We start from the raw sequence: 21,586 nt of genomic DNA, 5'->3' as shown, positions 1-21,586 counted from the left end.
CCAAGGCTTTTGATACTTCAGGACTCTGTCTTATATTTTGTCTGAGTGACCTGTTGTGATAAAGAAGGCCCACAGTGTGCAGCATTGTATTTTCCTGTTTCTTATACAGTTATTTAAAAGGAAGAGCCCAAGTCATGATCTTTATTTTAAACTGAGTCAGAACTCTTACTGACTTAATTGAGAGTATGGTTGGAAAAGGACAGACTATAAAAAGAATAAAAATGAGTTAAACGAGGACTTGGCCCAGAGAATGCAGGAGAAAAAATAAAACAAAGCAAAAATAAAGCCTACATCCAATTCCTAGACAAAGCTACTGAGAAAGTTGTGATTGGTCACTATGGCAACAGATTTTAAAATGGAAATAAAACGCTTTTAATCCTGCAAGAACATTTTTATATACAAATCTAGTAAATGAACTCAGACCTCATTAAAGTGAATATAATTTTACTATAGGTATTCTATATAATGTTAGAAACACCAATACAGAGAGAATCAAAATATAAATAGCTATAAGATGTTGATGTTTTTACTATATTACTGGTTCTGTCATTCAGAGCCTCAGGAGGTAAAAGGTAACATTTTCTTTCCTCGGGGAGTCTTTTAATAACTGGTATAAATCAAGGCAACTGCAAGCTTAAATTAGAAATATTTGCCTTTGTTTTCTTGGCTTTTATACTAATGGACCCGGGTTGGTGAATCAACATATTGAGCTCTATTCTGCAGCATAAGAATTTGTTCGTACAGCCTCCACTTTGACGGAGGCGATTCACTTCTCACCCCCATTGCTCTGAACCCCTCACAAAGGCACCGAGGCCAAGCCAGCCTTGCATCATTCACATAAATTTTGGACGTCAGTAAGAGCTGGAATTCCTGCAGTTGGAGCAAGATTTATCCAGTCCTGTACCAATAAAACCAGCATCTAATATTCACATTCTGATTTAAATTAACATAACTAGATTCTAACTTCTGCACCTAAGGACTTGGTCTGTCATGGTCAAGGAAGGTAGATGGCAATACTCTGAAGGAGCAAGCTTAACAGCTTATGTTGATTAGAAATATAACAAACAAACCACTGTGTATCAGTGACTGATTTCTCAGGAAAGGGTGGGGAACACAGGCAATTGCGGAGATTGAAAACATTCATCAAAAGCACTGGCACAACCATACTGGCGCAGGATGATTATGCAGCCACCGCAGACCTGCGCTGTCCCTGTCTGCCTCACCACTGCATCCAGCCTTGTTTGCGATGCGCTGCTTTTTTCATGATATCTCATCTTCCCGCTCCACATATGCCACCCTTTCAACAGATTTTTCCACATGCTTTATTTTGGCATCACTTCAAATTTAGTCCTTCAGAGCAGGAATAGACTTATTCCTACGCTGCTTCATGGCTGTTCAAAGAATACTAATACAGCTTCTTCTGACTGTGCTCATATTCCTTCATACATTGGTATCTTGTTCCAAAAAGACTGACAATTTAAAGCAATTGCAAAACTTTGGATCCTTCCACACTTCGGCTATTTGCCTATCCTAAAACTCCCATCACTTTATTTGATACATATTTAATATATAGAAAACCAATATATAGGAACCATCTCGCATACACCATCTCAGCTCTGCACAAATTTCACTTCGGCAGGCAAGGCAAAAGTTGCCGGGAAGAGCCTGATGAGAATGTCTCATCTTCAGCCGACCACCGTCGGAGTTCAGCCCCAGCCAGCCCTGCCAGGGAGCACAGCCAAGCAGCAGGCAGGCGGGCATGAGAGAGGGTAGGAGACACAGAGCCGCCTGCGGGGCCCTTTCTATGGGCAATGAATTATTTTTGTCTCGCTGCTGTGAAGGAACGCTTGTCTTTAAAGAGCTGCTTTCCACAGGCTTCATTTAAACCCATAGCCCATGCCTCAATTCACCAGCAGGAAAGTGGAAGAGATTCACATTTTAAGTCTGGTTGCAAAATTTCACTGTTTTAAATATTGTCCGATACTACGACATCAAGCTGCAAAAAATATTAGAAGAATTTTCCACTAAGCTCAGATAGGCAAGATTTGTTTTTTCCATGCCTTGAAGATATTGTCCACCTGATTTTAATTTCTGTCTGTGAACATGTATCCTGTTTACAACACTTACGTCCTTTGAATCAAAGGGAAAAGGAAGCGTTGTGTCTTGGTAGATATGGTACTTGTTTTAACTTTTATCTGTTCTGCAGAATAAGTGCATCTGGTGCATACTTTTTGTAGGACAACAATCTAATAATTATATTATCTTAGCTGTAATTTTTGAGAGATTATTCCTCATTTTTAAAACATCCTAAATTCAACAGTTAACACCCTAACATCAATAGCTAATCCAACCCTGAGCTTCTGGACATCCTCATAAATACACTGATAGCAGGAGTTGGAACAATGTGCAGGAACGAAGGAAACAGATTCCAGGTGTTGAAGATGGAAATAGCAGGCATAAACGCCGAAACAAAACCTGTGGAAGGATGGGCTAAGGTTTTGCTATGAAGTCTTTGGATATGAAGTTATATGAGAACAAAATTCAGGATTGTTGGCATCAACCTTTAGTCTTGTAACATGCATGTACCTTAAGGCTTAAGCACCTCACTTCATCCTTATCTCTAAAGTATACTTGCTTTACTGAAAACAAAAACAGAAGGCCCAGACTCTCACAGGTACATAGGTTCCTAGCTCATGGAGATATGACTTCCAGTGACTTAAGGGTTTTGTGTCTAAATACCTTTGAGGATCTGGGACTATTTTTTCTCCCCATCCCTAGTGAATGAGAACAAAAGTGAAATAAGACAACAAAGAACAAGAAGAGAATCCCAAACTGACAATACTAAGAAGGTTTCAGGTTAACCAGCCACAGGGATGAATTGACAGAGAGGACTTTTCTCAAAAGATGATTTACAGCTGAGCACCTGGAGAAAATAGTTTGCACCTGGCACAGCTAGAGTTTTTTTTTCCCTACTAAGTAATAAAGCAAGAAGCATGGGGAAGATTTATGTAATCTTCACACTCAGAGTCAGCATCCTGGAGGAAGAAAATTAGATAAAATATAGTGATGGCTAAAGCAGGCATAAAGATGTACAGCAGTGAAAAAAAGTCAATATTAATATTAGCAAAAAGATGTGTGATATGAATAAGTAGAAGGGCTGTGCTTAATCAAGCTTGGGAACTGAGAGCTGTCAAGAGGAAACAAGGGATATACTTGGCAACAGAAGGGGTATACAAGGCAATACTGCCCTCAGAACGGGCAGCAGCGTGGCAGACTTGGGCTGCTGATACTGCAAGGGCCACAGCAAAGCAAGGGGATTGTGATCACCACTGCAATAGTATTTTTACAAGCATGCACTGTTCAGAAGAGATGAAAGTGTAGGATTAACTCAAGAATCTGTTTCGTGCTTCAGGCCCACAGAACTGATGTTCAGTAAGTTTCCCTCCTTAACACACAAAGTTTCAGAGCAGGACAGACAGCTTCTCCCAGAGGCTGTGTTAATACTGCTTAAGCAACCTGCTTTACCCAGCAACTTGCTGAGGGAAGGAAGGGGCAGAAGAGAAACCTCACTAGCCAAGCGCGCCGATACACCACTGCAAGGATCAGAGCTGGAGGTTGCTCGCAATGTTTCAAGGTCCCCTCTGTAAGTGGCTGGGGCAGAACATTTGTAACAACCCTGCTAAAGCAGCCGGTAGGTGACCCTGCATCTATTACTGTCCTCCATACCTGCCCCCGATGGCTTTGCCTTTGGGACAGTGTTGCTGCAGAGCAGGCTGGCTAGGAGCGAGCTTGCAGGGAGCTGGCTGGCTTTTCTGTATTGCAGCTAGGAATAACTCCTCCACTGCTCCAGTTGCAACACCACCGTTCTTTTGGAGCATTTCTCCTTTTGCTGGCTTTCTGCCTGCCCCAGCGTTGAGTTCAGGATGTCGGGTTTTACCTCCAAAACTCTGCTCAAGCTGTTCCCAGCACTGCTGTGAGTTATGGAGCTGCCAATGGATCATTGCTCTGCATCAGCAAGCACCAATGGAGGGATCCTCAGGAGATACAGCCTGCCAGTATATCCTTTCTTATTTTCTCCTTAAGGTTGTCTTTGCCTTCTACGAGCAGTCACAACTCTGACTTTTATACAAACTCCTGTGACACATGTCATCCTTCTCATACCACCCCAATGGTGCTCATGCACTCACCTTCAGGCAGCTTTCCCTGGCTCAGCTCTGCTGCTTGGTGCTCGGCCTTATAAAGGATATGGCCCACTGACATCAGTGGCAACACTCCCCTTGACTTCCGTGGACTTTAGAACAAGCCTGTGATAACCCTGATGGAGAGGGTCCTCAGCAGCCCATCTGAAGCCAGGGACAACAGTCCCATTGCCTGAAGTCAAAAGCAGTGTGCACCCCAAGAGCATCATCTGCTCTTCTCTTGCTTGCTGTGCTCCTTCACACCTGGTTCTTCTGACCTGCTGTAACCACCTACAAGGGGCAGATCCAGCCAGTCCTCATGAGGTGCAGATGTTCAAATGCCTGTGAACTGGCCTGTGAACAGAAGCGTGTTGCGTAGCACTGTGTGGAGCAGAAGGAAAGCTTGGGGGCAGGAGTTGTCTCCCCAGTAAAAATACTCCTTTGTGTTAGCTGGGTAATTTAGACAAGTGATCCTAAATGTGGAAACTGGGTTTTCTCAGTGGATACGGTGTGTGAGTGTGCAGCGCCCATCACAGTGGCCTCAAGTCTAACCTATAAATATGGTAAATACTAGTACTGATATTTGTACCAAAAAAGTGATGAGCTGTTGTTTCACAGTGAGATGTTCGGGATACTTGGCAGCCTTGGGGCTTGGATGACATGAATTCTGACTTTTAAAATCAAACTGCCACCTTGTGGTATGGTGAGGGAAAAGTCTGTACGAAATTACATGGATGGCAAAAATTTAGATACGTAGTAAACACTGGTCCCTTTGCCTCACAGATGACTTACGGCATTTATGTATTCATAAATATATTTTTACTATACTTCAGGCAAGCTAATAAAAATTCTTATGTCATGATTTAAAAAGTCAAGCTAACTTTTTGTGATTGTTTGTCAATGTAAAACATAAAACCATCTCCTCATTCTTGTATGTAACTGTACTGAAACCACCAGTGCACTCATATGAGTAGATTTTTCAAGATTAGACCCAAATGTTGCTTACAGAAAAAAGCTATAAAGGCTATAGGTATCTATAATTGTTTCCTTTTTCTCTTTTGAGCTCATTAATGTTAAGAAAAATTTCAGTGAGAGTCAGAGCAGGGCCACACAAATTACTGAAGATGAGCAAGTTGTAGTGTGCCATCTGGTCTGAGGTGCTGTCCCTGGGCATCGTCGTGGACCATGACAGATGTAAGGTAATTTTTATCAGCTTTCTCTTTCACTGTGGGCCAAGCCGTCACAAATTACCTCACCTTGCTTGTCAACCAAGAGCAAGCACAATGGATCAGCAAATATGCAGTAATCTGCTACAGCAAGGTGCTTGTGCATCTCAACCTTCAAGAAGCAGACCAGCATGGAGATGTGCTGGCACAATCCTTTCAGTATACAGCTAGATTGAATGTCCTTGCATCATCTAATACTATGTATAAAAGATGATAGATGAAAAGCTAGTCCATTTGAAATCAAAAAGTGTAGCTGAAGTAAACAACTGATTACAGCCATGTATTAGCGCTTTGTGCATCCATGACCTCTCAGGAATACAGTAATTTAAAACATACAGTGCAGGTAATGAGAAGATCTGGAGTTCACATCTTGTCCATCTGCTCATGCCAGACAAGCATTAACTCTTTTTTAGAATCATGGAGTCATCCACTACTGGAAGTAACAAAGTGAGAGAGAGGCAGTCACACAGGAGGAAACGTAAAGGAATGGAGAGCCTGATGCTGACTCCCTTCTTAAGTAAGCCTTGAAATACCCAGGTAAGCTGCCTGGAACCCATAGCACCAGGGCAAGCAAGTTTATTTCCCACTGTGTCTATTACAAAGTGCAATACCTCAGGGAAGTAGTTTTTATAAAGTATTCTTCATCCAAAGGCACACAGGTAGAAAGTACTCACAAATTTCACAGTACTCCATGTACTGCTGTCCTGTAACACCTTTGTTGAGCACTGGCTCTAGGAGAGATCTGGTGAGCATTCCCATGGACAGGGGTCCTGCAGATCCTCATGGGGCTGCCTGAGGAGCCCAGTCCCTGGAAATCCTATGAACACAGAGACTGCTCCAACTTCCAGTATCACCTGGCTCACATTTCCCTACCAGCCCACTTGGCAGCCAAACTGCCAGGAAGGATGAACATGGAAATTTCTTCTTAATGGTTGTGGTAGCATCTGCTTTGCTGGGTGATTTAAATCAAGGGTGGATAGTTGTCTTCTAGCTATGGTCTCATCCAGCAGCCCAAGTGGGTGCAGGTGTGAGCCACTTCTATGTGGTGCATGGCAGCAGCTCACGCTGGCCATGTGTGGGTTTGCATCATTGCAGTCTGTTGTCAACACAGGGACAGGACCAGCAAAGAGAGAAGGAAAAGGGAGGGAGGAGGAAGTGTTCAGTGGGTGATGGGATTGTGAGGGAAAGGTAAAAGTAGGTCTGGTATAGGGAAGGGTCTGAATTTAGGTGAAGAATGTGCAGGGGGAAGGAAAAGATCCTGTGGATTCATGTGGCCTCCTGTACTTTCACTTGAGTTAATTTGCAGGTCAAGTCCCCTGCGGTGTGTGAAGTCCCCCACCCCCAAACATGGCTGTACAGCTCTGCAGCCCCCTCATCCCAGTGTTTCTCCTTCCGGGGAGCACTGTTTGTGGCAGCACCCCTGAGTGAACTAGGGAAATCCTGCTGCTCAGGGTATTATAGAGGAGACTGGGCTGGATCAACACAATGATCCCTTAGGGCTTTACAGATCAGGGTACCTGTGAGACCTGTGTGGTAGGGACTTTTTTGGAGGCCTGCCTGATGGCTGGAGGAATGAAGGCAGGACTGACATGCTAAATGCTGTCCTTGGGAAGAGTGAGCTACCTCCCACAGAAAATCCTTAGGGATTTTAATTTTTTTTTTCTGAAATGCACTAATTACAAGGCATCTGCAGACAAAGTATCACAACCCATTGCAATCAATAAACCAGCAACGGTAACGATGGAAGGAAATGTGAGTGGCTTTCCAGCTGAGAAACAACACCTGGGACTAGTGTCTTTTAATATAAGTGTATGGCAGGAGCGGAGGAAAACCATGTGGTTAATGAAGCTTAATGTGTAAAAAGCCCATGGAGATAACTCTTATTTGGGTGTTATTGCTAGTGTGTCTGTCCTCACTTTCATAAAAAGAGTGTGGTGATATCTAAGAGTGGCATTTCAATGCCTGAAATGCTCATCATATAAATAGAACAAGCAGATCAGCATGACCAAGTGATAAAATTACCTTCTGGTCTTCAGGAGCTTCAGCATGCAACTGTGCTATAGGGATCTCAGTGTATCCCTCCTCACAGCACAAACAAATACGTTTGGAAATGGATCTGGAGGAGACATACAAAGAGGGAGAGAGTACGGAGGGGAAAATTACTCGATCTGCAGCTGCAAAGTTGGTGAAAAAGGCTTTTCTCGAAGCCCTGAAGTCCAATGACTTTGAAACACTGGAAAAGCTCCTGAGCCAAAAGAAAATAGATGTGGACACAGTGTTTGAAGTGGAAGATGAAAACCTGATTCTGGCATCCTACAAACAAGGTAAATGCAGCAGCATTCATCAGCCAGGAAGTAGGTGGGTTTGAGTGATTTTTCAAGAAACTGTGGCCTTTTGTCTCTTCTGAAGCTGCAACGTAAGTTGCTTCATAGGCAGTAGGGTCTCAGTACGTTCATATGGTTGTGGTCACCACAGTAGGGGAGCTTATCAGCTGTGCTCACTGGGTTTGGTGGAGGGCAGGCCAGAGACCAGCCTGAGCTTCCATGCCACTGAGGCAGCTGCTGCAGCTTCAGGGGAGTCAAGAAAGAGGAGTCCTTTGTCATTTCCTCACAGAAAACTTGGGTGCAAAGCCCAGAGTAGACGTGCAGGTTAAGTGTGGTATGGACATTCCCTGCATGTACCCAGTCACATATAAAGACCATTTAGAAACATAAAATATTATTAAATCTCTTCCATTTTCAGTTTACAGTAGTAGTAGAGTGAATTCTCCCTAGCTCAGGGGAGCTAAGGAAATCATGTGGACCTTGGATGTTGCTGGATGGGAGGAGATTTATCTTTCAAACTGACAGAAAGTGGGGATGTGCTAGTTTATCAAACCAGAAGAACAATCTAGAGAAACATGCCAGTAAAGGCATCTATTCTGGAGTGTAGAAAACCCAAACCAGTTCTCAGCCAGACAGTGGTTGAACTTCCAAAAACTTAAAGCAATAAAACAAGTTTGCTATCTGCTAAAATTAACATACTTCATCACCTACTTCCTAACAGACTTTTCGTGTGTCTCTAGAAAACAGTAATGATCAGCCTTTGCTAGAAGTTAATCATATGTGGAGATAAACACCTCCAGTCTCAGCAGCACAGCAAATGCACTTTCTTTTCTGTGGCATAAAGAGGGGACAACATCCCACCTCTTCTTGTTTTCTGTGTTTACCTCTAATTTAATGATTGGCTCCTGTTCTTTCAATTTCATTAGGGTGAGTATGATGGACTTATGCCATAATTCCCCTGGGGACAGTGTCTGAACTAACCCACACAGTGATGAATGTATCTTAAAATACCTTTTCTTCTGTTCTCAGCAGGCTGAGATGCACTCTGGTTGTGGTTTGAGACTACAGGATTAATGCATAGATTTTTTAATTGTAGATCGTTTGACTGCAAGCATTAACCTTTCTCTTTTGGAGAAGTCTCTCCTTTCTCCAACAGGTAGAGAGGTAAATGCAGCTTATGGCCTAAATCACAGAGCATATTCACTTTTTTGTCCAAAAGGCAGAAGGCACTCTATCAACTTCTGTGCAAATTCTACTTTAACTCCCAGATAACTGTGATTTGAGAGGGGGAGCCCAACCACCTTACCATTCAGACAGCCTGAGCTTTACCACAGCCCTAAGCAATGAAGTGGAAAGGAGATGCCATGGGTGACAGAGTGGCTTGTGGCTTAGCTTCCTCTCTTTCAAAGAAGCTGATAGCTACTAAGGACACTGACCTTGCATGTGCCATGGCTTTTTCACGTTTCTAACCAAAGGAACAGGCAAGCTGAATGAGGCCTTCCATGGAGCCGACATCTGCTTCCTGCTCAGTGCCTGGTCCCCATCCCTCTGGGCTCAGAGGTGTTTGCAGGTTTGGGCAGAGAACATGGGAGATGCTCCCTCAGGATATCTGAGCACAGGCAAAGGACATAAATGGTGGTGTCAGACAGGGAAACTGTGGCTATATAAAGGGATAACTGGGCTTCTAAGGATCACTTTCCTGCTGTTATGTATCACTTATGGCTCACATCTGGCCATAAATGTGAGGCCCAGCTCTGCGTGGGTAAGCCAGCAGTCTCCCCCAGCTCACTGGTAACAAGGGGGAATGGCACATGTGTATTCAGATGGGGACCTGATTTAAGAAATTTGTTCTGTTATATGCATAGGCTCTGGGATATAGCCCACCTACTTTGTGCCCAGTTTGGGGGCATGTGATGAAGAGGTTGCCCTACCAAAGCTGTCAGTGCAACCTGGATAGTCAGGGCACTGAGAGGGTTGAGCGGCTGCAGAGGAGCTTGTTGCCCCGCTTGGGCACTCATGTGCCTCAGGGCTGCCTGCCATTGCCATTCGCAGCCTGGGTTCCCTGGGGACTGGGTTTGGTAGTCCCCAAAATTTAGTCCTAGAGTGGGTGCCACAGTCTGTAGACAGTTTCTCACCTCTGGCATCTCACATGCTGGCACTAATAAATGCTTATATTGGTCAGGAACAAGTCACTGCAGCCATGCCAGAGCAGGAGGTCCAGCTGCTGTCATGACTGTCCATTTCATAACTGTAACATTTCAGTGGAAGTCTAGCATTTTTCAGAGGCATACAAAAACTGCATTACTGGCATCTACCTCAGAATATACTTGCACTTTAACTAGGAGGGAAGAAGAACTTTAATCCAAGATTCTCTCTGCCACCAGCTCTTTGTTTCTGTTTACCTCTTTCTTTCCTCTCCATCTTCTTTCTGTCTAATACAACACACAGGAATATTGTAAAAACTCTTCTATGTGACGTTAAGGTTGAAAAACTGTATACAACTAGAGATTCAGAAATGAATGTCGAAGTTAATTTGAGCTCATTATACATCTTTAGTATTTTTTGCTGTGTCTTTTACATGATAACAGTATTCAGCCAGGCATTCATCCAAGGAGAAACAGATAAATCAAACCCAGAAGATTTTACAGGCACATTCAAGCTATGATGCAGCTGCTGTACTAAAAAAAAAGAGGGAAAATAAAAAGTTTTAGACTTTTGCCCTTCTGCACATTATTATTGTGGTTTACTTTTTTTTTAAACAAATTATATAGTAATCACTTCTGACACTGTCTCTGTGAAGTCATTAACCATGTAGTCCTGTTTTGAGAACAAATACTTAAGTTCTATTTGGTCTTGCACCTGTCTGTAAGTAAAAAAAATAAAAACCTAACAGTGAAGTTTTCAGAGAAAAATCCAAATATTTTTGAGCCAAAATTCATGCTAAAGTGACACTGCTTCTATTTGGCTCTTCAACTTAATTTACATCAGCATCCAAACTCCTCACTCCATGCTCCTCAGGGGCAGTAGTTGGCAGGAGGTCAGTGATACAGCTGCAGCCACATTGCCAGTGGTCACTTATGTGCAATATATCACTGGAGGTCTGAATTCAGCTCCTGACATGCAAGATCCTGCAATCTCCCATGCCAAAACAGCAGGATGAGCTACCTGTTGAGCCACTGGCCTAAGTAAATGCTGCCTTCTTATTCCAACACCACCTTTGTTGAGCTATTGGCAGGCTGAAGATCCCATTTCACCCATATGTTTTAGCTGGTGGCATTTCAAATGCTCTAAGTGTTTTTTTTCTTTAATTGAGTCTACACAGGCCACAAGAAAAACAAAAGCTGCCTTCAGAGTACATCTACATGGGAATTACCTCTCCAAAAGCCAGGCTATTCAGCACACATAGTAAAAGCATTTAATGAAAATGAAGCTATGCTTGAGAAAACTTCATGTACACTAAGCGGTATCTGGTGAAACTACAGTAAATTAAAGCAAAACTCCAACTCTTCCTTCCCCTTCAATTATTCTCAGTAGGTGGATAGTCCAAAGAAAAGTCTTTGCCAAGGATGGTAACACATTTTCACTTTGTTCAGGGTACTGGCTTCCTAGCTACAAATTAAAAATATCCTGGGCAACTGGACTTCATCTAGCTGTCATGTACGGACATCTGGAGAGTCTTTCAGTCCTGCTCAATCACAAAGCTACCATCAACTGCCGGCCCAACGGAAAAGCTGCAATCCACGTAGCGTGTGAAATGGCAAATGTTGAGTGTCTCAAGATCCTTTGCAACCATGGAGCTAAACTGAACTGCTTTTCAATGAGTGGGCAGGCGCCCTTGCACTTCTGTACGACACGAACCTCTGTGCCTTGTGCCCAGCAGCTTGTTTGGAGAGGTAAGATGGAGCTCTGGAGGGTCTCTCATGGCATGTCCAGAGATGGTGGACATGGTCTGTGGTTCCCCTTAGGAGGCAATTTGTCAAAGTACATGTGTATTTATCCCTTCCACCCACAGCGGACTCCCTTCTTCATCTCAGACTCCTTTTCCCGATCTCTTTGATCAGAGGAAGTTTCTCCCGTTCTGATTCCTCACCCCATCTGTCCTTCCCTCTCCCTGGCCACCTGCCCTTACTCCAGGGTTGTTTCCCACTTCAGTGCCTCCAGCCCACTGCCCAGTCAGTCCCTCAGCAAAAGAGCTCCTCTGAACTCCTGAGCTCCTCAGAAAATCTGAGGGATTTTCTGTTTCTCTATTTTTTTATCTTCTTCATCTAGGTTTACTATTGAGACATTTTTGCATGAAAGTGCACCCCTTTCCTCTTCTTTCTTGTTCAAATTTCCTTCATCTCAGTAAAATTTTTCCAACCACTTGTTTTATGAGACCTGGCCTTGGAAATCTGGATGCAGTTTTTCATACTGTCTCTTCATTCGTCAGCAGCCAAACTCCTGCATCTGTGTACGTATTGGGGAAAAAAGGATATTGATATAAGAGTTTTGTTTTCCCAAAGTAAGATACATTATGCTGGTGGTCATCCACGACAAAGTTATGAATAGATGTAATTCCTGGATAAATATATTGGTGTCACACACTGTTTCCTGAACACAAGGATGCTGACTTAGGACACAGTAAAAGACAGACATAAAAGGTACAGCAAAGTCAGGCAGCTCAAGTCTTAAATTACAGACAGATGCCCCTATTTATCACACTGTGCCATGGCAAATACAAACACTTTTGGGTTGGTTTTTTTTTTGCTATATGTGTTGTTACTGGAGGCTTTTCCTGAGTATGCTTTGTGGGCAAGGCCATGTGCAGTCCTGAATGAATAACCACATCACTTTTCTTCTGCTGGAAAGATACATATTATTTTGTTTGGTAGAAAGGAAAATAAATGCTGCCAGTTGTATCCTGCCCAAAACAAACAGTCCTGACAGTAGGAGTTGAATTTGCTACCATGGAAAAGCTAAAAAGGCAAATGTAGTCTTAGAAAATGTAGCATAGGGTGAACGCAAATGAAAGGGTGTATTCTGTAGGCTTTCTCCACCCACCCATCAGCAACAGAATAATAATACATTACAAGCCACCCTTCATCCCAAAGCACTCAGTAAACTCAAATCTCCATAGGAGCTAAATGTTGAGACTTCAAGCAAAATGGGAAAGGTCTAGAGCAAAATGGGAAAGGTCTAGAGCAAAATGTGGCAGGTGTGCGCACACAAATCTCAGCACCACCCAACAGCCAAAGCCAGGGTTTCAGTTAAAGTCCCTGCACCAGGGTTTCCAAGACTCATCTCCCACCCTGCCATCTCCTCTCAGTGGTATCGCACTGGGTCAATTCAGGTAGATGCAGTTTAACTGCTTCTGGTTTGGGCAACTTGCCAACCAAGCAAAACTGATCCCATGTTCATCTACCACCTCCAAACTTAGACTGCTGATATTCTTGTGGACATTCAACACAACTAACACTCAACATGGCTTAACGGCATTAGCACTCAGGTTTTCTAGCCCAGAAGTAATTTCTGACTCCTCTTCCTTCCTCCCTGTCCTTACACCTCAGTCCTAGTGTAAGTTTGGCCACATGAGGGCTTTCATGAGCCCAGAGAGAAGACGGGTGGCCACTCAGCATGCACTTGCTCTTGCAAGAGTACTTTATTGACAGTTTGCCAAGGCCCCAGGTTCAAGGAGCCCTTGTCTACCCCGCCGCGGCCATGGACACCAGCACCCTCCATCTCCGGAAGAAGCCCCTTGCCCCTCCAGCCTCTGGCCCCACTGCCGTTTTATGGTTCTGCTTTGCTCTGGGGAGGGGGGTCTTGCCAGCCTTCCCTCTTTTCTAATAAGCAGCGTTCGGTACTATGCCTACAGTCATTTGCGTTTCTTCAGAGCAGCCCTGGGAGGCGGGGGGGCAGCGGGGAGCCCCGGCGCCGCTGGGGCCGGGGCTCAGTAGATGGTGCTGTTGCTTCAGCTGCCGCAGCCGCTCGGCACGACTAGAGCAGTCGTACCGGCCCCCTTAACCGCTTGAAAACAGGATCCAGACCCTCAGCTGGTCACTCTGTCTATGGGGTTTTTTTTTAATATCATCGATGGATCTATCATAAAATGTCCTTTCTTCCAGGCTCGCCGTTAATGAGGTGCTGCAGGAAGAGATCTCAGGGTATAGATCTGAGCAGAGCTTTCTCCGGAGTAGGAGTAAAGCTCTCCTTTTCCTTCAGTTCTTAATTTACACGAAAAAGCTTTTCACACAGAGATTTGGACCTGCATGCTGCTCCAAAGTAGAGCGTTCAGATAAGGTCTTCTGCCAGCGGGGGGCCAAGCTATCACATCTGAAGCTGGATCCAAGAACCTGAAGTTTCCAAGGGTTGCCTGGAGGCTTAAGAAGTGCAGAATCTGTGCCCCTAGCTATTTGCATTTCCATGTGTGTCTTTCAAGCCAGTTGTCCACCCTCACCTTCTCCTTGGGTAGCTGGGCTCAGTCAGAAAGATGGCCAAACCAGGATTTCATTGCCTTGATTTTTTTCCCATCATCTTTTTTTGGCAGGAGCAAACGTGAACATAAAAACAAACAACCAGGATGAGGAGACTCCTCTGCACATTGTTGCACGTTTGGGTATCCCAGAGCTCGTGGCCTTTTATGTGGAACAAGGAGCGCATGTTGATGCTCTCAATGCCTACATGGAGACTCCCCTGGCCTGTGCAGCCTATTGGGCCCTGCACTATAAGGATCAGATATACAGCCCAGAGCACCACCTCATTTGTCGGATGCTCTTAGACTATAAAGCTGAAGTGAATGCTCGTGATGAGGATTTCAAATCACCACTCCACAAAGCTGCCTGGAACTGTGATCACGTCCTGCTGCATATGCTGCTGGAGGCAGGAGCAGAAGCAAACATCATGGATGTCAACGGCTGTGCACCACTACAGTATATCATAAAAGTGACATCTGTGCGGCCAGCTGCCCAGCCTGACATCTGCTACCAGCTGCTACTGAATCATGGAGCAGCTAGGATATATCCACTGCAATTCCACAAGGTTAAGGATGGCTTTCTGCAGTAGGGATATGGAGAGAGGTGATGCTTTGAACAGGAATGGGATGGGAGATCCAAACTTCAGGGTCTGGTGGTATGTGGATTTGATGGAATCATGTAAACTATGGGCCCAGAATGCCCAAAACCTTGTGAGCTGACCTGGTGTAAGAGTGGTATCATTTGACTGAAGTGAAATTACAGTTGCTAATGCCAGAAACCAGACCCAGATCCCATTTTTGTTCTTAACCAACCTGAAACCCCATATTCTAACAGCCAGTTCAAGCCTAATTTTTCAGAGCTGATTCACTTTCTCATTTCGGAAGACCTATGTGCCTTTGTCAAACCTAGTTCCATACAGGCTTAACTGGGTTATACGAAATGCATATTTCATGGCCTGTACCAAAGACTGGAGATCAGACCAGTTGATTCAGTTTGTCACTTCTGACCTTTAAAAATCTATTCATACCTATTCCAAATGAAATGGATCTCAGTAAATCTTTGGTTCATTCCCAGGAAATGTGAGAAATTAAGGGGAAATGCTGGGCCTGGGCTCATAGTTGATGGAAGAAAAAAAAAAAAAGAAAAAGAACAATAATTGCAGGATCCCTCCCAAATCCCAAGACACTGACAGAAGTAGCTGACAGACCTCTTGTATCAGGCAACTAAGTAAGCTTGCTGTAGCCAGGACTTACTGTCTCTCGTCCAGTGCCCTGAGCAACAATTTGCAGCTCCTCCACTGTATATAAAAAGTTTTAACACGCCAAGCAACCAGAAGCCTTTGAATAAAGTGACAAACTTTTGGCTGTGCCCTCTCGAGCCCAGGATGACCTGGTCCTGTCTGTAATAGAACAACACTTAGTCCCCTAGAGGGTGTTTGAGAGCCAGGTCTGGGGTCTCCTCTTCCTGCCTCCACCTTTCTCCTGCTGCTTGGAGCGGGTCCCCCTTCCAAACCATCATTTGCCATCTGTAAAATACATAGGATGATATTTACCCCAGAGGGATGTTCTGCAGTTTTGTTTGTGAAAGCCTGTCTACTGTGTGGGACAAAATTGTGCACCGTACAGTGTGAATGCAAAGTGTTATTCCATGGGTGTGAGTGAAAGTAGACTTTGGTTTTTTTCCTACTGAGCTGAAGTTACTAGGCAGAACAGTTGTTTACAGGGCCTTGTGTGGCTTGGAAGCCTTACTGCTGAGCTGTGTTGTCCTCCTTTAAATGTTCCTGTAACAACGCATTTTTGATTCATATGATGGGATTTTTTCTGTTCCTGTGCTGCGTGACCTGGAGCAAGGACTTTATGCATGGCTTTGCTTGGTGTTGAGACACTCAACCTAGCTATGAAAAAGTTATTTCCAGATTCAGATGATAAAGATACCCCCATCAGCAGGCTACACTGCTCTGGAGACCTAGGCCAATATTTCTGTATGGTGTTAAACTGGGGTGTGCACAGCTCTGCTGAGGGCTAGCCTGGGGTTTCTCGCTGCGTTTGCACTGAACAGTGTACACAGGGCTTGTGTCTTTTGCATCTCTAACCTTATCCTCTCATAATTCTTTGGCTGTGTCTGTCTCAGTGTGCCGTTGCACAGTGCCAAGCATCCAGGGTATCCCTAGCCTCTTGGTGGTACTCATGACACATCTGCATCTTGCTGCAGGTGCTACAAGCCTGTCATTCCCACCCCAGAGCTGTGGAGATTGTTGTCAATAGCTATGAGCACATCAAATCAACATCGAAGTGGAAAGCAGCCATACCTGACGATGTCTTTGAGGTAAGCTATGAAGGAGCTGCAACTGATTAAAACCCAAGCTCATTATCTGCATTCTCTATATCTGGCCAAAGAAAAGTGAGAATACTTTTGAAAGATAAAAACATCTCAGAGGATTTGGGACTTCCCCATTTAATATCACTTACTGACAAAAGACATATTTTTGAGAAATTTTCATTGCAACATTGTCCTTTGGAGCATCCCGTCAGGGGTGCTGCAGGAGCTCAGCTTTCCCTGCACTCAGCAAGTGGAAAGATACTGGCTGTGACTGGTGTCTCTTCCAACCTGTCAATGCGTATATATGTATTTTTTTAAGTCAGCAGATGTTTTAAAAGTACTGTGTTGCATGTAAATGACTATGTATCTTTAGGTTCTGTTGCACGGGTTGGGTTTCTGTGAGCAGGACTGGTTAGCTGCAAATACATGGAGAATTTACATGAAAAATAAGATACCAAAAGGAAAAGATGTCAAAAGGCAAAATTGTGGGACAAACTACATGCTTTGACATAATTATCCCTTTACTTCAGAAATCTGCATAGCCCAAGTATTCCAGTTTAAAACTAGTTTTTTATTAATACTGGGCTTCTTCAAAACTTTCAAACCACTGCTGAAGTGAAGTGCATCGATACCTGTTATGCATTATCAGTGATGTTCAGAGAACCCCATCTGCAGAGTTACACAGCCAGAGAAACTGTAAGACTAACTGTTTTTTTCAGGTCAGCTTTGCTCAGAAAAAAAATTAGAAGAAACCATTTTAGGTGAATACAAAATTAAATGTTAAAGGTATTTTTTTACCTCAATATAATAATAATAATAATAATAACAACAACAACAACAACAATAGAAGCTTTGCTGAGCTGTGAGTGTGATTAGAAAGGGAATAACTAATTCTTTTTCTCCAAACAAAAACTTTAATCTCAAATAATGAAACATTCATATTTGGAAAAGTCTACAGTTGCTCTGTTTCTTTGTTCAGACTGTCATTTTTGTTGTCAAAGCTGTTTGCCAAATTTGACATGAAATTGAAGAAAAAAATTTTTGTTGACACAAATCTGTATTTTTCAATACCTAAAGTGTATCTGAAAAAAAGTGTAACCAGATCGGTCAAGTAGCAAGAATATAAAGTAAGGTCAAGTCACATGTAGTTGCATGTATTTACGGTTTGCTTCTTTTATTTCAACATCATTTTTAAGCATCTGCACTTTTCTTCTTGTTGGGATGCAATTGTATTTATTCTAAAAGGCTACTGGGGTGATGAGCAAGACCAAAGGTACCTTGCTGTTGACAGCCCCAGCGAACTCATCAGTAGTGCTGGCATTATGCTGCCTCGCTGCCCCGTGGTGAGGTTTAGGGGTTTAACTCATCCACGTGCACTGACCCTGAGCTGGCTACAGTGTCTGCTCAGATCAGGACTAACACCGCAGAGGAACCCCCACCTCAAGCTGATGGATATAAGACACACCAAGCCTAAATATTTCAGCATAGTCTTTAACTTAACACTAAATATTTGAGGCAAGCATAAGAATTTTGTGCGGGCATTTGGCTAAACCAAGTCCTTGGTGCTTGGCGTGCCTCCAAGGGACAGGATGGATGGCTGTGCTTTTTACCTTGCTGTGCCAACAGCTGCGCGTGGGCAGGGGAAAGAGAGGGAAGGAAAACAGCCTTATTGCTCTAAAACATACTTGTGTTTTTTTACAGCGACACCAGGATTTCTATGACTCTCTGTTCACTGTGTGCAGCAATTCACCACGGTCACTTATGCATTTATGCAGATGTGCTATTCGGGCGATATTGTCAGAAAGGTGCCACCGAGGAGTCCCATTGCTCTCCATCCCCCTGTCCATGAAGAAGTACCTGCTGCTGGAACCAGAAGGAATCATCTACTGAGCCACAGCAGCACAGGCACCAGCGTCTCCCTTCCTGGATCCGCATGCCTCTGCTGCGGGCTGGAGATCCAGGCACAACCCTGACACAGCCCTTCGCTTTCATACAGTCACAGGCCAGCCTGAAGCTGGGCTGGGATTTACCAGCTCTCCTTGGAGCCGCTTGCCTTCCCTGCAGTGAGGAATTGCAGCTGCAGGTTGTGGGTCATGCTGGGGGAGGCAGAGCTGGAAAGGCCCCTCCAAACAAACACAGGGGTGCATACTTCCATGTTCTTTACAGCTCAGCTTTGACAATGCTTCTGCTGCCTTTGGTATTTATTCCACTACCTGCTAGACAGCATTAGATTCAATCTGAACAACCTTTGATACTGTTTCGCTATAATTTTTTTCAGCTGTCATTTTGGGAGTAAAAGAAAGGGTACCATCAGAAAATAGGACATTTGTTAGTGCCACAGAAATGCTTTCCCAGAAAGAAATGGGTGAGCGGCTTTGAATCATGACCACAGACAGGATTTCAGTAGTTTCCTTATTTTCCTGTGGACTGACTCTCAAGTCAATGTTAGTTCACTGTTCACTACACCTGTCTGTATCTTATAATGCTTTGTCATAATAATATCCTTTTTAATTGTAAGAATTTTTGCATTATCAATCACAATATTGAAATCTGCAGTGCTGAAATTTCTGTACGTTGCTATTCGTGCCCAGGTAGCTTTTAGCAGATGCTGTTTCTATTTCTGCTCTCACTGCGACCAGTGGCAACTTAATGTCCTAGTGTTGAGAAATGCAGGTAGAATGGACTTGACGCTGTAACGTGCACAGCTGGGCTTATACCCATCCATATATCCCTCAGGATGGTGTCAGATGGGATCTGGGAAGAATATGAACCCTTCTTTTCTTTGACTATAGAAGGAACCTAGCCTGCTAACACAGACTATACACCTCATTTTTTTGGCAGCTAAGCGCAGCTGAAAGGAATCCCACCTTAACTGAAAGGTGTTTCCAAGATGAAGATGTGTTGGCTGTGCTGTTACAGACCTGCCCGTCCCCTTGATTTGCAGGCCCTCTGCTTTTGGACTTGCTGGTGCTGGTATCCCTGCTTGCAGAAAACCTTTTTCCTGACCGAGCTACTGTCTCCAGTTCAGGAGGATGAAACACAGGGCAGAGGCAGTTCACACACCAAGTATCCCACAGCAAGGGCACACGTGTGATCTGATCTCCAGATAAAACACATTTTTCTTTCCTGTTTTAGTTTGATGCTATCCATCTGGGCCGTTCCACTTTATTTTAGACCCTGACAATTCTGGGCTCTGTTAAAAGGGAGGTGAGCCATGCCCACCATTGGGAGCCAGTAACTCCTGACTTCTCGTTGCATCTCTGACTGTGAAGCTGTCAGTCCTTATTGTTAATATTATCTCATTGCAAGAGAGCCCAGAGCACATAAGGCTCTTCCCAGGCGCACAGGAGCGGTCAAACTATTCACTATCTCTGTCTCACAAAGTGGCAACAACAGCACTTGAAGGAATGTACAGATTATTCAGTGTTATAAATCACTTCTTTTTCTTTTCACCTCCTTTTTCATTAATCAAAGGTTGTATGCTATGTTAGGAGAGAATCCAATTCATAGGTCTGCTTATGTTTAGCTAGACAGCAACGTAGATTCCTATTTAACACTTTCCAGTTCCAATGGAGAATTTCAGAGACAACACAGACCATGAGAAAATGCTTTCTTACACGAATCAAATTGTAACATAGGTCCCTCTACTTTACTAAACTGATGGAAGATTTCTATAGATTTTCAGAGGTATCTTTATCAGAGGCATTACAGTAGTTTACCGGGAGAACAGTCAGGATCTGGGGCAGGTTGTCTATAGGAAAATCCGCTTGAGGCAGTTCCAAGTTGATGGGATCTGCTGAATTCTGCACTAAGGAAAACCAGTGAATTTGAAAGGGTGGAAAAAGCTTAAGTTATCTAAACCCACTGCTTTTCTAGGATATGTACCTGTGTAAGTCAGGCATGAGGAAGAGGATTTGCAAACTGGTTAAGGCAAGAAAATGTTTGTCACTTTCTGAGCAGTCTGACAATGGAGCAAGCTGGGTAGTCCAGAAGAGGCAGATGGAGGTAGCTGATTTTATTGGGAACACATCCCCGCACTGGCTGCTTCTGGAAGTGAAATTCTGCATCTGGAAGAGGGAGGTTTAAGGCAGAACAATAGCAGCATTTTCTGACCTGTCATAGTCAGGACTCTCTTGCTGAGAGAGAAGAAAAAAGGCTGTCACCAGTGTTCCTAAATTCCCTCTGATCCTCCCCCTCTCCAGTGAACACACTTAATTTTTATTCTGTGGGCACCCAGCCTCACTTCCAAGCTTTGTACCAAGCAGGTGCCAGATTATAGCCATTGTGGTATCTGACAGGGAGCACAGTGGGATCAGGCTGATTATAGTCATAGGAATTTGCAAGCTGTTAAAAACACTGGAGATCATCCTATCACAGAAATAAGACCTGATTGATGCACTTTAATTGCTTCTGTTGTTGGAGTTAGACCAACAGTAGGGAAACCTTATTATTTGTTACCTTTTAACATTTCTTTCCTTTTTTTCTCTTACTGTACTCTATTCCCACACACTGGATGGAGTTACTCATGTGAGGCACAGGGGTACCTGATAATAAGCTCATCATTTATTACATTTATGGGATGCAGTCTTATTATTCTGACTTCGTGCAGATGCCTTGAAATTTCATACTGTCATGTAATTCCTGATCATGCTTTTATATTTTCAGCTGCAAGAAATTGGATGGCTGCAGGTGGAAATAATGTGAGACCAAGCTGTCACCCCTACACTGCAAGTTTGAACCTAGTCATGACTTAAATGACAGAAAATTGTTTTCAGGGTTGTTTGTTGTCTTCTGTGAAATGAGTTGCTTTTTGCCATTTGCTTCTTAGTAGAGATGTAGCCATGTCTGAGACATTTCCACTGCATTTCACAGCTTATTAGAATATTTAAAGCACGATAGGCACAAAGAATGAACTATCCTTTCTCATTGGCAGCCCTTTCCCACAGCTCCCTTGATGACTTCTCAATGGATAGCAATGAGATTACATGTTTTGGTGTTTTTGCTTTTTAAGAGGTGTGTATGAAGGGATTTCTTAAGCCATGTGCATTGTTGACAAAAGAAGTTATCCCATCTATGAACATAGAGACACT

The 21,586-nt window shown here is 43.7% G+C and overlaps 1 protein-coding gene across 1 annotated transcript; it reads left to right on the top strand.

Moving 5' to 3' along the window:
* Positions 1-7,514: 7,514 nt before the first annotated feature.
* On the top strand, positions 7,515-18,950 carry ASB4 (ankyrin repeat and SOCS box containing 4). The gene is made up of 5 exons (XM_009503616.2): positions 7,515-7,728; positions 11,322-11,621; positions 14,252-14,742; positions 16,389-16,502; positions 18,198-18,950. The coding sequence occupies exons 1-5, from the start codon at positions 7,515-7,517 to the stop codon at positions 18,384-18,386; spliced, it is 1,308 nt and encodes a 435-aa protein (XP_009501911.1). The 3' UTR covers positions 18,387-18,950.
* Positions 18,951-21,586: the final 2,636 nt, after the last annotated feature.

The sequence above is a fragment of the Phalacrocorax carbo genome, chromosome 2 (genome assembly GCF_963921805.1).
Source record: "Phalacrocorax carbo chromosome 2, bPhaCar2.1, whole genome shotgun sequence".
Taxonomy (NCBI): Eukaryota; Metazoa; Chordata; class Aves; order Suliformes; family Phalacrocoracidae; genus Phalacrocorax; species Phalacrocorax carbo.
The sequence above is the reverse complement of the archived record's forward strand: the minus strand, read 5'-3'. Positions and strand labels throughout refer to the sequence as shown.